This window comes from Myotis nattereri (assembly GCF_964212035.1).
Source record: "Myotis nattereri genome assembly, chromosome: 2".
NCBI classification, from domain to species: Eukaryota; Metazoa; Chordata; class Mammalia; order Chiroptera; family Vespertilionidae; genus Myotis; species Myotis nattereri.
The window spans coordinates 100,112,484-100,129,146 of record NC_138076.1 but is presented as its reverse complement, the minus strand read 5'-3'; the positions used below and the strand labels follow the sequence as shown (position 1 = coordinate 100,129,146).

General features: G+C 39.4%; 1 protein-coding gene across 1 annotated transcript in view; it reads right to left on the bottom strand.

Moving 5' to 3' along the window:
- Window positions 1-296: 296 nt before the first annotated feature.
- The window catches only part of NBEA (neurobeachin), a gene marked incomplete at its 5' end in the record, with an annotated part of 948,936 nt that continues 932,569 nt past the window's right edge, over window positions 297-16,663 (bottom strand). Inside the window, 4 exons of the mRNA XM_081083035.1 lie at window positions 297-2,148; window positions 4,063-4,214; window positions 5,021-5,217; window positions 7,163-7,264. Of these exons, the coding sequence (XP_080939161.1) occupies window positions 2,058-2,148; window positions 4,063-4,214; window positions 5,021-5,217; window positions 7,163-7,264 (542 nt within the window). The 3' untranslated portion in view covers window positions 297-2,057. The remainder of the gene's footprint in view (window positions 2,149-4,062; window positions 4,215-5,020; window positions 5,218-7,162; window positions 7,265-16,663) is intronic.

Sequence of the window (16,663 nt, the reverse complement as noted above, 5' to 3'; positions counted from 1 at the left end):
CCTACACCATCACCTGCATTTAGTTCCTTAGGAAAAAAAAGAATAACACCCAATGTGGATTATATAGAAGAAACAACAAGGGCAGTTTCCCTCCAATCACTGATGCCCCAAATCCCTGCCAGATGGCCAAGAAGAGCGGCTCATGTTTTAGCAAATGACAGAACCTCATTACGACACGATTTCATGTTTTAGATGCTATAGGCTTTTATATAAGGTGATGTTCATTTCTTAAACTTGTATGACAACATAATGAATGCATGTAAGTGAAGTGTCCAAAGAAATGTAAAGCAATCAGTCAATTCTTTGCATATTTTATTTTTCATTTGTTGATATCCAACTCACACACATCTGGCGTATTTTACATCTTTGCAATAAAACATGGTTACAATAGCTTAAGGAATTTATATATCCAAAATATTCCACCATGATCTTAAGATGAAATGAACTTGTCTTCCAGATGTTCTGTGTCCTCCCCATTCTAAGCTACAAACTCAAGATATTGCTTACAGCCTGGTGATGAATAACTTAATCATTACTCTGATTCCCCAGAATTTCAGGATTTCATAAATACAAACAACAATGAAGAAGGAATTCAGTTCTAAAACTTACTAGTACAGGTGAATAACAAATAAGTAATCACATAAATAAATAATGATATGTTTCTGGTGCAAAGTGCCAATAGAAAGAAACCATTATCCTGTTTTATCTTTTTAAATAAATGACTGCAAGTAAGTGTAAATTCTGAGAAAATTACATTCCTGTAACATGCCTCATAGCCCTACTGACACAATATGTACATCTATGACAATACAGTCACCAAATATACAAAGAAGAAACATAAATAAAGTGTATATACCCTTGGGTATATAACTTGATCAGTACAATGTATGGAAAATAATTTGATAGCCATAATTTTATATCATAAAAGATGAAGTGCCTTAGACTAGGAATGTGGCTTTAGGTGAGAATTTCACAGAAACCTAAAATAATAACTTTAGTTATTGTCATGATTAAGTCCAACTTGTTATTAAAGAAACTAAGCTATTCAAGAACCAAAGGGAAAAACAAAACAGCAACAACAACCACCAAAAGGCATCAGATTCTCTTCCCCTAATGTACAGAGACTAAGCCAGCAGATGACTCTGGAAGAAATGTCCAGAAGCTGGGAAGTCATTACTATTGAACTAATGATCATGACTCTATTTATACAATAAAAACCCAGACCTCATCCCTAATTCCCCTTTCTGCTGTGTCTTCAAACTATGACGGGTGGGGCTGAATTTTCTTTGTATAAAGTACCAAAAAATGGCAAATAATGGCTTAGTATCCAAATGCTTTATGACCAAATTTCACTTAGAAGGGATGAATTTAGATTAAAAAGTACATACCATATTTTAGCGAAAATGTCAAAGATTACCGATTGATCCCAAATACAACCGTTTTATATGAGCTGTGTCCTTGGACAGATCTTTCTGTTTCATAGTATGGATGCACCTTTTCCATCAAGACATCAGGGTTAAAGAGCATGCAAGTTGTAACTCCACAATAAAATTAAGAAACATTGTGGTTGTTTTTTTTTATACAAGGTTTTACTTTTACAAAAGTATCCCTTTAAATAAGATGCATCTGATGTACAAAGTATCAAACATGTTTTTTGTTTTATTTCTCAGCTTGAAAAGAGGCTGGAAATGGGATGCGAGTTAGGTTCAGAGCTTAACTTCGTAACAACTGGACACAAGGTTCCTCAGAATTGTCAAAAGTCTCTTGTGCGTCCTACTACCTTCTCTCATTTAACCACAATATATGAAATAATTACCAAAAGATTTCCCAATTCTTATAATTTACATGATATAAGCTTGCTTGGTAGAAGCTGGTATTTAGTCATGAAAAAATACACAAAGTAAAATGGCTGCTGACTACAATGTACAGCTATTGCTGGGTGTGATGGAATGTACATACGGAGGTGATGGAGACGAGTTTTTCCACCAGAGATATTGCCTTTCCATGCAGCACTTGTGCTCTCAGTTTTAACTTGGCTTTTGGTTCTTCATTTGTCTTCAATATCTATTCTGGTGCTCATAATGCCACCGATTAAAATCTATATTGAAAGCTACAATGCTACCAGAAGCCATGCCAGTGATCAGAGTCCTGGGAAAGCAGAGACAGAATTAAGAGTGACACAAATCACTGATGTGGTTGCTATTTTACACTAGACATGATCATGATCTCAAAGTTCACCACATCTCAATGCATGTTCACCGAGATAGGATTAAAATGTATTTGTGGTTCTCCTGAGTGAAGCTAAATCAACCCCACATACCTGAACTGCCAGACCGAGTATCGCTAAACATTTGATAGGACATCTTGTCAGATAAGCACTTTGGAGTATGCACCCTCAATATATGTTTATCTACCAATTCATAACTTATGTGAATGTGCTATAAGTCCAACATAGGGAATTATAAAATACAAAAATAACTGAAATTAAGGATGAGATTATTTTTGTTTTTTATAAGGACATAGAAACTTGATAGCATCTTTCCTTACTCCTCTTCAGTGATCCCTGACTCTACTGTGACTTTGCATATGCTCTCTGATTGACCCACCTCCCCACACCTAAAGAAAGCCTTTACTACCCTCCCCACCCTTCAAGAAGTGTCAGGTCTATTATTTTGTCCCTGCTTCTCTCACATACAATTTTGGTTATTTGAGCTCTTTGGGGCCAGTAATCTTGTTATGTGTTGTATCCTGCTTAATCTATGATGGTGGTGGCAAATGTTTGCAACCTGAATATATGATGAATAAGTAAGAATATCAGAGAGAACAGTTCAACTACTTAAGAACACAAATTATTTCAAATACTTTAGAGACATCCTTGCATATATAAGTAATTACCCAGTAAGCCATTCCTATTTATTCATTAGTATAGACTACAGCATCTTAGAACACTCTAAGAATAATCTGCTTCAATTTTCTTTAAAAACAGGCTGAGCTGCAGATTAAATATCCCTTCTTCAAACTAAATTATACTTTTTTAATTACTTCAATACCATTTTACTATATTATAAAGATGCTTTGTTAAATTTATTACATAAGCCTTAATATTTATAATATTTTAAAATCAATATTCTTATAAAGAATATACATATAGTTGAAAAAGTTGATTAATAAGCTTTTCTTTTTTCTGTTAAATAGAGGGTGGAGCAAAAGTAGGTTTACAGTTGTTCATATGGAAAACAATATAATAATTAATAAATAACAATATAAGAATAATCTTTGTTTCACATATTCACAACTATAAACCTACTTTTGCCCCACCCTGTGTATAGCAAAACATGAGAAATTACATACCATATTAAAATTATACAGTTTTAATTTATTTTTAAAATTTAAGAATTTTAAGATTTTATTTTCTAAATAGTTTTTTCACTAAGTAATAAACCCAAAGGTGAATTTTAGGAAATAGCAAAATCCTGTTGCAAACTAAGGAACAATGAAAAATCATATTAATTAAGAAAAGATTGTAGTTCTCAGGGAAACACATAAAACTCAATAAAATAACATAATTGAGAAAAATGTAAATAAGAAAATGGGGTGGGGTTGTTTTGAGGAATGAGGAAATGCCTTGCATCTTTTAAAGCAGGCGCCAACTGTAGTCTACACTGTACATTTTTCTGGTAATTAGTGGGAAGTACGCCTGAAGCTGAAGCTCAGCTCTGCTGAAACTGTCTCCTTCACATCATGTAAGCCAGGGAGGCCTGGCTGAGCCTAGGGGAGGGTATGAGAGCAGAGATGTTGATGGGATTATTCTGTTTTGGGCAGTTTCTGGCTGTGCCTTTCGTTTTCAGACTCCCTATTCCCTTTGTTTTCTTTTTGTCTTCTGTTTTCCTCTTGCCAGAATCTTCTATTACAGCACTTACTCTTCTCTTCAACTTACCCTTTTCTGAACTAGTCTTTCTTCCATCTGGATGCTGGAATCTTACAGCATGTTTCACCCTTGGTAGAATGTAAAGAACTTTCTATGACGATTCTCAAGTGATTACACTTCCCCTCGTGGCTCACCTCTGGTCATGGGATAAATCCATTGCTCTAATGCCAGCGTCACATCCGGGGTAAATGTACAGCTGCTTAAAGTCACAGGCCTGCCAGACTTCGACCACACCATTGTCCCCTCCGGTCACCAGGTTCTGGCCATCACTGCTCAGGAGAATTGCCTTCAGAAAAGGCAGAAAAACAGACATTTCTCCCAGTGTTTCCCAATCAGTGGTCAGTACTAGAAAGTACTCAATACAATTCGCTTGTAATTATTATCAACTTTTAGTCATTTGTCCAAGTTTTCTAAAGTCTGATCCATGGAATTTCCAATGTGGAATTCATCAAAGTTATTATATAAACAAAGGATCTTATTAAAACCAATTTATGTTACAAAATAACAGAAGTCCCAAAGAGAATATTATCAGTCTAATCCAGGAAGAAGTTGAGAACGAAGTAACATGATGTTTTGTTAAGCCCCGAATATTAACAATGTTAAGACTTTTAGAACAAATGGCAGAAGCATATTTCAATAAAGTTTTTAATAATGATAAACCAGGGATTACAATTTATTTGTGAGTAAAGGATAATTTAGTATATGTAATTTTGGGCTACGGTCCTAAAGGTAAGATTCTTTTCCAAAAACTCAGGGGATACAGCACTGACACAGCTGTTTAAAACTGTAAAAGGAGTTTTAAAAAATCTCTTTAAGAGTCTAACCTCTAATCAAACAGCAGCTATTATCTGCAAAGCCTAATTCACTGAATTAATTACTTGGGATTAAATGAACTTTGGGTTTGTTCAAAGGATCCAGTCACCCTTGGTAGAATGTAAAGAACTTATATGAATTTATATGTCTTTAAAACCAGCACATATTTATTGAATATCAGATAAATTCTATTATGAATCCTAATATAAATCACTTAAAATAGTTAATATTTAATCTGTTAGTTTTAGTTTCTATTTAGTACTAGACATGCAGATTTACCCGTGTTGAATCATTGATTTCCATTTGAGCCAAAAGCTTCCCATTAATACTGAAATTGCTGAATCGCCCTCGTTCATAGTATATGATACAGTGGCCTTCACTGGAGACAGAAATCAAGCGCGGGAACAAGCAGTTTTCTGGTCCTTCAAGGGCTCTCAGCAAATCTCCAGTAATTGTGTGGACAAGGCAAGGGCCCTCTGCAGAATGGAGGGCATCAATGGCCAGAGTCATTGGTGATGACAAGTCACATATTAGCAACCATAAATCCACAAACCATCCCTGGTATACACTCAGATGTGTGAAAGAAGGTAGACAATAAAAAAGAAGTATGCTGGCAAGAGCCAAGAGTCGATGTTATGTTTGAATGGAACAAAAACAGAGAACTATTAAATAACACACACATATCTTCCAAAATTTTTATCCGGTTGGTCTTTTCCTCTATAAAAAGGATATAGATCATAGATTATGTGAGAATAAAAAACTATATGACCCCAAAATTTTTTCTTAATGTGCTTTTAAAAGTATTTTCTTTAAAGTTTAGGAGAATCATCAAAACAATTGCTAATTTTGCTTAGTGTATCAAAATTCAAACATTTGTATCACCTAAATACATTATTATCAGTATTAAGTTTTACATTTTCTATAGTCTATACATAAAATGTAAGAAGCAAATTAAAAATAATTAATCAAGTAATTCAGATTATAGTTATGCTTTTCATCTTTTGAATAAATGAATAGTGAGGCAGGAGTGTAAAAGTAGTATGGGGAGTGACTTATTTGCTCCAATTGTGTTCTCCCCTGTAGAAATTGTGTTGATAAAATAAAAAATTTACAAACTCATAAAAATAATTTGTTAACATAGTTTGGTATGGCCTTCCCTGCCCATCTAAAAACCTACAAAAACTGTAGGTAAATTACATTTGTATTTTTCAATCAGTTTATTTAAGTAGGTACATATATTATAAAATAAGCGAAATTATAAAGCCATACCTAAGTCTCTTCCTGATTACTAAAGTATAAGACATGCATTATAGAAAATACAGAAAATTAGAAAGAAAAATAGCATCACTTCTAAAGTCATCTGTCACCTACAGAAAATTAATGTTTCTTTCCTATGCCTACTGGCTTTTTTTTTTTTTAACTTTACCAGGTAGAATGACATTACACATATTGTTAGTATTTCTTTTTAATTAAAAAGACATTTATTGAAAATATTCTATGTGTAGATCTCTGGGTTATTTACTCTTAGATACAAAAATGAAGAAACCACCCTCTCCATACCTCTTATTTTTATGGATATGAGGCAAACAGAATAAGCTCCTAAAAACTAAACCTAGTATCTCATCACCTCGCTTAGAAAACTTCAATAGTTTCCCACTGTACTTATAATACAATAAAATACATCACAAATCCTAGCGCCACTGGCCCCTCCCACCTCTTCAGCCTTCTTTCTCTTTAACTCTGTGGCATCATCACTCAGCCTCTTTGGTTTTCTTTCAGTTTCTCTAAGACTAGATTTCTTCCTGCCCCAGAGCCTTCCCATAAAGAACTGGTATATGAGCCAGAATTAGAACCCAAGTTTCCTGACTTTTCCTAAAACAACACTTCTACTACAAAACACACCAAAAACCTAAGTTAGCAGTTTTCAACTTTTTTCATCTCACGGCACACATAAACTAATTATACAATTCTGCATGTAGCAGTGTGCCTGCCAGGGCACATCAGTTGAAAATAGTTGCCCTAAGTGATCATTTTTTCTTTTCTATAAACCTCTACCTAGTCCCATTTAATTTGTGAATGGGACTCCCACCATGGCCACCTTCCCCTGTCTTCATCCTCCTTGATTTTTATATGTTAGTTTTAAAGGCTGCATCACATAGGAAGTGCTGCAGTTTCATTTTACAGCATTCTGGCTAGAATGCTGGTGACCACACTATATAACATAAAAGTGTTGTTGTTTTTTTTTTTTATATTATATCAGTCCTGGTAATTACTGATACTAAAACTAAACAGCTACAAAAATCCTAGGGTTATATTTGTCTATAGAGAGTCTCCTAAAGGAAAAAAAAATCATGAATCATGGTTAACTTAAGGAGATGGTACAGTTTTAAAAGACCCAAAATGAAAGAAATATCTTCTGACCTTTAGCACCACTGATAACAAGTCCAAGCTCTGCGCAGACAGAAACACAGACAACTTCATGGTCGTGGCCTGTGAGAACAGCCCTTGGTGCAGGATAGTCACCTGCAAGGAAATAGCAACAGAGAGTCACTGTATGCTGATGGCAGAAATGAAGAAGTACACCATTACATCAAATGTTTAAAATAATAATCATTAATGTTTGTTAATGGCATTTACTAGCTGTGTATTACCACAAGCCAGTTACTTAACTTCTCTGCTGTTTTCTGCTTAGATGACTGGATAATGTAACAAATATAATATGCTTACATTATAAAGTGGTGATAATTATTCCTTTTTCCTGGTTATTGTTATAAAACAGATACCAAGCTGCCAAGGCATTTAAATGCTTTATCTTATTTAATAACAGCAATATTCAGATGAGTTAGGCACTGTTATTATCCCTCTTTTATAGCCAAGAAACCCGTGTTTATAACTTGTACCAGTTCATACAGCAAGCAAGTACTAGACCTAGATCTATCCAATTTTAAAATGCAAGCTCGTACCCCTTTAAAAATGTCCCAACAGAACAATATGAGGAGCTTTGACTTATTAAAATCCTCACCAATGAATATGTTTATTAATTTTAGAGAGAGGGGAAGGGGGAGGGAGAGATAAAGAGAGAGATGAGAGAGAGAGAGAGAGAGAGAGAGAGAGAGAGAGAGAGAGAGAGAAGCATTCATGTGAGAGAGAAACAGGAGAAATAAACATGACCAGTTGCCTCCCATACCTAGATATGTGTCCTGACCAGGAATCAAACCTACAACCTTTTGTTTTATGGGATGACATTCCAATCAACTGAGCCACACTGGCCAGGGATGATTTTTGAAGAGAAAGGAAAGTAGGAAAGGAAAGAAGAAATGGTCATCTTAATTTCCCTCTTGACTTAATAAAGTCAAAGCCAGCTAAAGAGTCCAGCTGAACTATATGCCATAAGTATTTTCACTGCTAGGTGGTTTCAGGAACATTGAATGAATGCCTTCTAAGTGACAGGCACTCTCCAAGTGGGCTAGGAGTGGAAAGTATCTACACTAATAAAAGACAAAGATGCTAATTGACCATACCTTCCCTACGCCCAAGCCATGCCTACCAGCCAATCAGAGCGGCTATATGCAAATTAACCCAACCAAGATGGCGGCTGGAAGCCACGGAGCTGGAGCAAGCAGGAGGCTTGGTTGCCCCGGCGATGGAGGAAGCCAAGCTTCCCGCGCCTGTCTTGGCCGGCTGTGGCCTCTGCAAAAGGCATCAAAGTTTCAATTATAGAAGCTAAATAAACCCCAGATACCCACTTACAGCCAGCCTCTACTGGGAGCTTGGGTTGCTGCTGTGGCTAGCCTGCAAACAACCATCAGCCCCTCACCCAGGACAGCCAAATCCTCATGGGGTGAGGGTCCCTGCTGGGGGGCTTGGCCAGCCTGCAAACAGCCCTCAGCCCCTCACCCAGTCTGGCCAGGCACCCCAGTGGGCACCCCCACCCTGAAGGGCGTGTGGCCAGCCTAAAAACGCCCATCAGCCCCTCACCCAGGCTGGCCAGGCACCCCAGCGGGACCCTCACCCTGATCCTGGACACCCTTCAGGGCAAACCAGCCAGCCCCCACCCGTGCAACAGGGCTCTATCCTATGTAATAAAAGGGTACTATGCAAATTGACCCTAACAGCAGAGCGACTGGGAATCACTGGTCAATATGACACACACTGATCACCAGGGAGCAGACGCTCAATGCAGGAGCTGCCCCCTGGTGGTCAGTGTGCTCCCACAGGGGGAGCTCTGCTCAGCCACAAGCCAGGCTGATGGCTGCCAGCACAGCGGTGGTGGTGGGAGCCTCCTCAGCAGCACTAAGGATATCCGACTGCAGCTAGGCCTGCTCCCCGTTGGCAAGTGGACATCCCCCAAGGTTTCCCGGTCTGCCAGAGGGATGTCTGACTGCCAGCTTAGGCTCAATCTCCCAGGGAGCAGGGCTAAGCCAGCAGTTGGTAATCCCCCGAGGGTTCCCAGACTGTGAGAGGGCACAGGCCAGGCTGAGGGACCCTCCCGAGTGCACAAATTTTTGTGCACCAGGTCTCTAATAGAGGTATCAGGCATAACCTGGAACTGTGAGAACACATCAAACAATCCTGGCCTTGCACAGGCTTACTCTCACCACCAGCGCTCAGTAGTGAAAAGCATGAAGATGAACAAGTGTATGTGCACAGAGTATAGCAGGGACCAAAAAAATCTGCAAAAATTTAAGAGACAATCAGAATATTTGGTGAATAAACTGCATGAAAACAGTGTGAAAAGGGTTACCAAAGTTGAAAGGGCATCATGGCCAACCCTGTCTTACTGGGAAAACTAGAGAAGCCAATTTGGAAGGAAAATGAAGGACCTCTATAGTCTTGGGGTACAAAAGTGTAGAGGAAAATAAAACAGTAGAAAGGCATAGAGGAAATCTGGAAGGTGAATGGGGTATGATGCCAACATGGGAAGGTCTGTGATAGTTCCTTTGGTGGATGGGAAAAGAGAGCCAGTGTTAGCAGTTAAAGAGAACCCGAAAGATCCACTGGAACAGCTCCTAAGTCAATGGAAACTAAAGAGAAAATAAACAAATGGGACTATACCAAAATAAAAAGCTTCTGCACATCAAAAGAAACCATCAACAAAACAGCAAGAAAGCCCACTGCATGGGAGAACATATTTACCAATGTTATCACTGATAAGGGTTTAATTTCCAACATTTACAGGAAACTCATACAACTTAACAAAAGAAAGATAAACAATCCAATCAAAAAATAGGCAATGGACTTAAATAGACACTTTTCAAAAGAAGACAGAAGGAAGGCCAAGAGACATATGAAAACATGCCCAAAGTCACTAATCATCCGAGAGATGGAAAGCAAAACAACAATGAGGTAGCATCTCACACCTATCAGAATGGTTATCAACAAATCAACAAAAGACAAGTGCTGGTGAGGATGCGGAGAGAAAGGAACCCTCGTGCACTGCTGGTGGGAATGCAGACTGGTGCAGCCACTGTGGAAAACAGTATGGAGTTTCCTCAAAAAACTAAAAATGGAACTCCCAATTGACCCAGTAGTTCCACTTCTAGGATTATACACCAAGAAACCAGAAACACCAATCAGAAAGGATATAATCTTTTGGGTCCTCTTTTACTGCCAACACTGGCTCTCTTTTCCCATCCACCAAAGGAACTATCACAGACCTATGTTCATAGCAGCACAATTTACCATAGCTAAGATTTGGAAAGAGCCTGAGTGCCCATCAGCAGATGAGTGGATTAGAAAACTGTGGTACATCTACACAATGGAATACTAACTACACTGTGGTAAAAAAGAAGGAATTCTTTCCATTTGCAACAGCATGGATGGAGTGGAGAACATTATGCTAAGTGAATTAAGCCAGTCAGAGAAAGATAATTATCACATGATCTCACTCATTTGTGGCATATAATGAACAACATAAACTGATGAACAAAAACAGATCCAGAGACAGAGAAGCATAGATCAGACCGTGAAACCTCAGAGGGAAGGTAGGGGAGGGCTGGGTTAAGGGGGGAGAGATCAACCAAAGGACTTGTATGCATGCATATAAGCATAACCAATGGATACAGATACCATGGGGGTGAGGGCATGAGTGGGAGGGTGAGGGGGGGTTGGGGGGATAAGGACACATATGTAATACCTTAATCAATAAAGAAAAAAATAAAATTAAAATAACAACATAGATAACTCATCTATAAAATATGTGAACATGATTCAGGGCAAGCACATTTATACATCAACTAGAGGCTCAGTGCACTAAATTTGTGCATGGGGAGGTTTTCCCTCAGCCCAGCCTGCACCCTCTCCAATCTGGGACCCCTCAGGGGATGTCCAACTGCCAATTTAAACCTGATCCCCAGGATTGGGCTTAAACCAGCAGCCAGACATCTTTTTCACAATCCTGGACTGCTGGCTCCTAATTGTTCACCTGCCTGGCTGCCTGGTTGCCCCTAAATGCCCCACCCGCCAGCCTAATTGCCCCTCACTGCCTCTCTGTGCCAGCCTGATCACCCCTAACTGCCCCCCTCTGCTGGCCAGGTCGTCCCCAACTGCCCCCTCCCTGCCATCCTGTATGCCCCTCACTGCGCCCCCCCCCCCGCAAGCCTAATTACCCCCAGCTGCCCCCCTGCCAGCCTGGTTGCTCCCAACTGCCCCCCTGCCATGCTGGATGCCCCTCACTGTACCCCCTACCAGCCTAATCACCCCAAACTGGTGCTCCTGCCAGCCTGGCTGCCCCTAACTGCCCCCCTGCCAGCCTGGTCACACCCAACTGCCCCTTCTATTGGCCTGTTGCCCCCAACTGCCCCCACTTGACAGCCTGGTCACCCCTCACGACCCTCCCACTGGCCTGTTCGCCCCATGCAACCTGCTGTTCAGTCATTTGGTCATCCTTCACTAACCCCCCTGCCAGCCTGGTTGTAGGCAGCCATCTTGTGAGGGCATGAGGGTTAATTTTCATATTACCTCTTTATTATATAGGATATAACAGTGTAACAATTGGGATTGAAATATTGGGCAGAAACAAGCAATATAAAATTCAACAAATATATGAAAAAAAAAGGAAGATTCACTGAAGTGAAACTCCTGTGAAGGCAGTGTAATCAGAACAATAGACATAAAACACTTACAGGCAGTATAATCAGACTCAACAAATATCAATGTTTTGTAATGCCTCACTATTTCATTAAAAACATCACATGTATTAATGTCTTATGTTGCCTATTTATTTCTTTTAATTTAAAAAGATTTTTTTATTGATTTTATAAAGAGGAAGGAAAAGGGAGGGAGAGAGGAAGGGAAGGAGGGAGAGAGGGAGGGAGGGAAGGAGGAAGGGAGGGAGAGAGATACATTGATTGATTGGCTGCCTCCCACATGCACCTCAACTGGAAATCAAACCCTCCACATATTTGTGTATGGGATGACACTCCAACCAAGTGAGCCACAACAGTCAGGGATCTCACTTTTCATTTTTAAACAGCTCTAGCTATGACATTGGTTTATCCTGGCTGTGTTGTTTAGTTGATGCTATAATATCATCTTAGCAAAGAGTAAGTACTATATGTAAATATGCCTTTGTGCATATATATAAACATCATTATTTACTTTAAGTTGTCAGTATCATTGACCATTACTTTTTTCCTTGAAAAGGCATGTTGTAACTTGGTCTTGTAGCTACAACTCTTCCAGAATTCTTGGTATTTCTCAAGCTACGATCTATATGCCCTGAGATCTGTGAATATTTTCTGGAGGTAGAAAAGTTCTACAAAAAGTTTCAAATTTGAGATTTGTATTTTAATAATACTCTAAAAATGTTTTTAAACAGTTATAAGGATAAAATTTCTGTCAAAATTTAGTCCATGGCAATTTAATGTTGAAATTTAATTAATTCATTGTTTCTCCAAATAGGGCTCATGGGGTCAAGAACACATTTCTCAGAGTCATTGTTTTGTACTCTCTAAAGGGATTAGTATATTAGTCAAGTTTGAGAAACGTTACTGTAGACTTTTTTCCTCCAAGTTTACAAATTCTTTTCAAGTTGGCATCTATCTGATTTCCCTTTGTTTTTAATATATTTTTACTAGAGGCCTGGTACACAAAATTCATGCATGGGGTCAGGGGGGTGTCCCTCAGCCCAGCCTGCATCCTCTCACAATCTGGGACCCCTTAGTGGATGTAGGGCCTAAACTGGCAGTCCGACATCCCTCTCACAATCCGGGATGCTGTATGCACCAGTGACCATACTTTCCATACAGGTGAAAGGCATCTTGCTGTTGTATGGGCAGCTACATTTTTTTGCCCTGATTATAAAAAGTAGTACATAATATGATCCTTCTGAGGCTGTAGTACCATTTTACCCATCTTATGATGGAAAAACTGAAGTGGAGAAGTTAAGTAATTGGCTTTATCACACAGTTATAAGTGTCAGAATCAGGACCGACCACAAAATGTGCAAGCCAGAGTCCATGCATGTCATCACTGCATCATCCTGTTTTTTTCAGTGTTAGAGTAGCCTTGCCAGGTTTTAATATTTAAATCTAAGAGAATGTTCCCAATATATAGGGTAGGGTCCCTGGGCCTGGCTGGTGCTCAGGGCCATCTGTGGGGTGCCCAGTGGGCGGGGCGATCGGGGGCTCCCGCTGGCACCTGCCTTGGCTGGCAACCTGGCACTGCCCGCTGGCCGGTTCCACCCCCCCCACCCCCCCCCCCCCCTTTGCCGCCACTGGTCAGCGGCAGCTTCTGCGTTGAGTGTCTGCCCCCTGGTGGTCAGTGCATGTCATACAACCAGTCGTTCCACAGTTCGGTTGATTTGCATATTAGGGTTCCATTAAATAGAATTGATTTCAGAGAGGAAGGGAAAGGAGGAGAGATATAGAAACATCAATGATGACAGAGAATCATTGATTGGCTGCCTCCTGTGTGCCCCCTATTGGGGATCTAGCCCACAACTGGGCATGTGCCCTGACTAGGAATCAAGCCATGCCCTCCTGGATCATAGGCTGCTGCTCAACCACTGAACCACACAGATTGTGCTACCTTTTTTTTTAGAATTAAATACAAAGGTAATTACATATTAAATATTTATAACTTATATATAAGATTAAGAGAAAATAAATTCTCTTGTACTCACCACCTAGTTTAAGAAATATATAACACTGGAGGCCTGGTGCACAAATTTGTGCACCAGTGGGATCCCACAGCCAGGCCTGCACCCTCTCACAATCCGGAACCCCTCAGGGGATGTTGGACTACTGATTTCGGCCTGATCCTTCCAGGCCAGGCCAAGGGACCCCACCAGTGCACAAATCCGTGCACCGGGCTTCTAGTATGCATATAATATCTTTGGTTAATCTCTTCCCCCTCTTCCCCCTTCCCTCTGAGATTCATCAGTCTGTTCCATGTTTTCATGCCTGTGCATTGACCGTCTGCCCCCTGGTGGTCAGTGCGCATCATAGCTACTGGTCAAACAGCCGAACATTAGGATGGTCGCTTAGGCTTTTATATACGTAGATTACCAGTAACCTTAGTGCCCCCTTTCTTATATCTTAGACTTAGAGAATATTATGCCTTCTAAAAAAGAATTCTGTACTTTTCTCTTCATTCTGGCTGTTAAGTTTATGAACTTTCTTTCATAGTACTTGAGTTCCTGGTGTGCTGGCCTGGTTTCCTCTGTGAACTCTTATTCTGGGTTGGGTGGACTCCTGTCCCCTGCCCATTTTGTCTCTCAGAGAATTATGTCTGCCTCCCAGCAAGCATCCAACACTCTTCCCCTCTGGTCTGCTAATATCTTGTTCTTCACATCCACCCATCTTCTGTTTCCCCAGAAATTTCTCACACTTTTATGTGAGTTTTCTCAGCTACATCAGCTTCAATTTTGCTTTTGAGGCAATTCTTACTTGGATGGAGTGTATGTGTGCATATGTGTGTGTGGTGGGGAATGGTTTGGCAGGTCATGTCAGTTGGTGATCTTTTCTAAATGTATGTATAGTGCTATAATATGTTGAAATATTGGCAGAGTATCATTTGTAATTGTCAGAAGTCTGGATTTGTCTAAAACATAGTTATCTAATTTATAAAATCATGTTTCAAAGATGTCCTGAATTTCCTGGTAAAATAAGGATTGAGTATTAAGATTTTTTGTGAAATACTATTCTTAATTTTTCTAAATGAATACTTTTATCAGAGGGACTGGTGAATTGAAAAAACCTTGAAATTATATGTTTAATAAAATTTATATACAGTGAGAGTTTCTTAAACCTTTTCCTTATATGCTACAGAAAGAATAAAAAGCAATCTAGTTCTATTGCAGGGAATCAAAACCATGTATGACATATTTAAAATATATTTTATGTATGTAATGTTTCTTTCTATTAAGAAATACATTTTCAAAAGCTAGCACCTGATTTATAAAGTTTAAAATATTTTGTCATTACAATTTCCCCAGATCCTTTGAATAAACTGTAGAATTTAGCTATTAGGGGTATCATTTAGGAACTCTGAAAGCATTGTTCCCCACTTTAAACTAGAGAAAACTAAATAAAAAGTAAGTAAAACATTATTCAGAGACTTTGGAGTTGGAAAACCTGCAGCAGGAAGAAAGCATATTTCCTATTTTACATTTCATTGCCAGTGACAGATGTTATGCACTTCAACAATCATTCAAAATCCTGGGGATATTCTGTCACTGTCACATCACAATTGATGGATGTAGCTGAGGGTTAAAGTGCAGGGGGAGGTGCAGGTGAGACCTCCTCTCTAAGGACTACAGTGGCATCACACTCAGTGTCCAGTCATTTCTTTAACAGAAGCGTTCTCTGTGTGAGGGAATTACTATGAATGATAATGAACGAACACATCCAGTTTTGAGATTCCTTATGGGCAAGCATTTAGAAACTCTAAATATAAAAAGGCTTATCATAAAAAGATTCCATCTCATTTTTATCAAACATATTTCAGTATTTTCAAAACAGATGATGAAAAAACACAAAGGCATTAGATGTTGCCATTCAGATAGAACCGACAAGAAGAGCTTTTTCAGTGAGGTAGTCTATGGCTTTTAGAGAAATGATCAAAGTAAAGACTACTCATGGTTATTTTCAACCTAATTTGTGGAACTACTAATATGCTTTGGTCCTTCTGAATCAGAACTAAGCAAAAACAGCAGAGTTTCTAAGGTCTCTGATCCTCAGTACAGTCAGAAGTCAAACCTCCTGATGCTATACGACATTTGGATTTTATCTATGACTGTTGTGAAGTCATTGCAGAATCATTGCAGAAGGCATTTTCATTCATGCTTATACCTACATAAAATATGATAGATTTTTGACTTAAATCCCAGAATAAGATATCTAATCAATGGGTGCTGTAGTTCTACCACTACTCTGATTTCAAGATTTATATAAAAAATTATGTTAGACATTTGCTGGGATAGCTCAGAAAAACTGTGTCAGTGAGGAATTTCTTATCAAGATACTGTGTCCTCAGCCACAGGTAGTACTGCAGCTGAGGTCCGGCTCAAGTATCCAAAATGCCTGGATCACATGGTTACCCACATTAAGAACATTCCATGGATGGAAAACATCCCATGATGTGTTTTCATTTTATTACATATTCATAGAGTACTCAATGAAAAATAGAATCCTATTTATTCACTAGAGGCCCAGTGCATGAAAATTTGTGCACTCGGGGGGGGGGAGGGGGGGCGTGGCCTTAAGCCCAGCCTGGCCCCTCTCACAGTCCGGAAGCCTTCAGGGGATGTCCTACTGATATGATGTCCTCTGCGGGAGGCGACTGGGCTGATCATGGGAAGGTGCTGCCCCCATCACCCTTTTGCTGCTGCCACTGCCAGCCGCCGCAGCCAGCCGCCACAGCCATGAAGGTGTTTTCATCAATACGGAGTCCAGTCCCTCCACCACAAAAAAATGACAA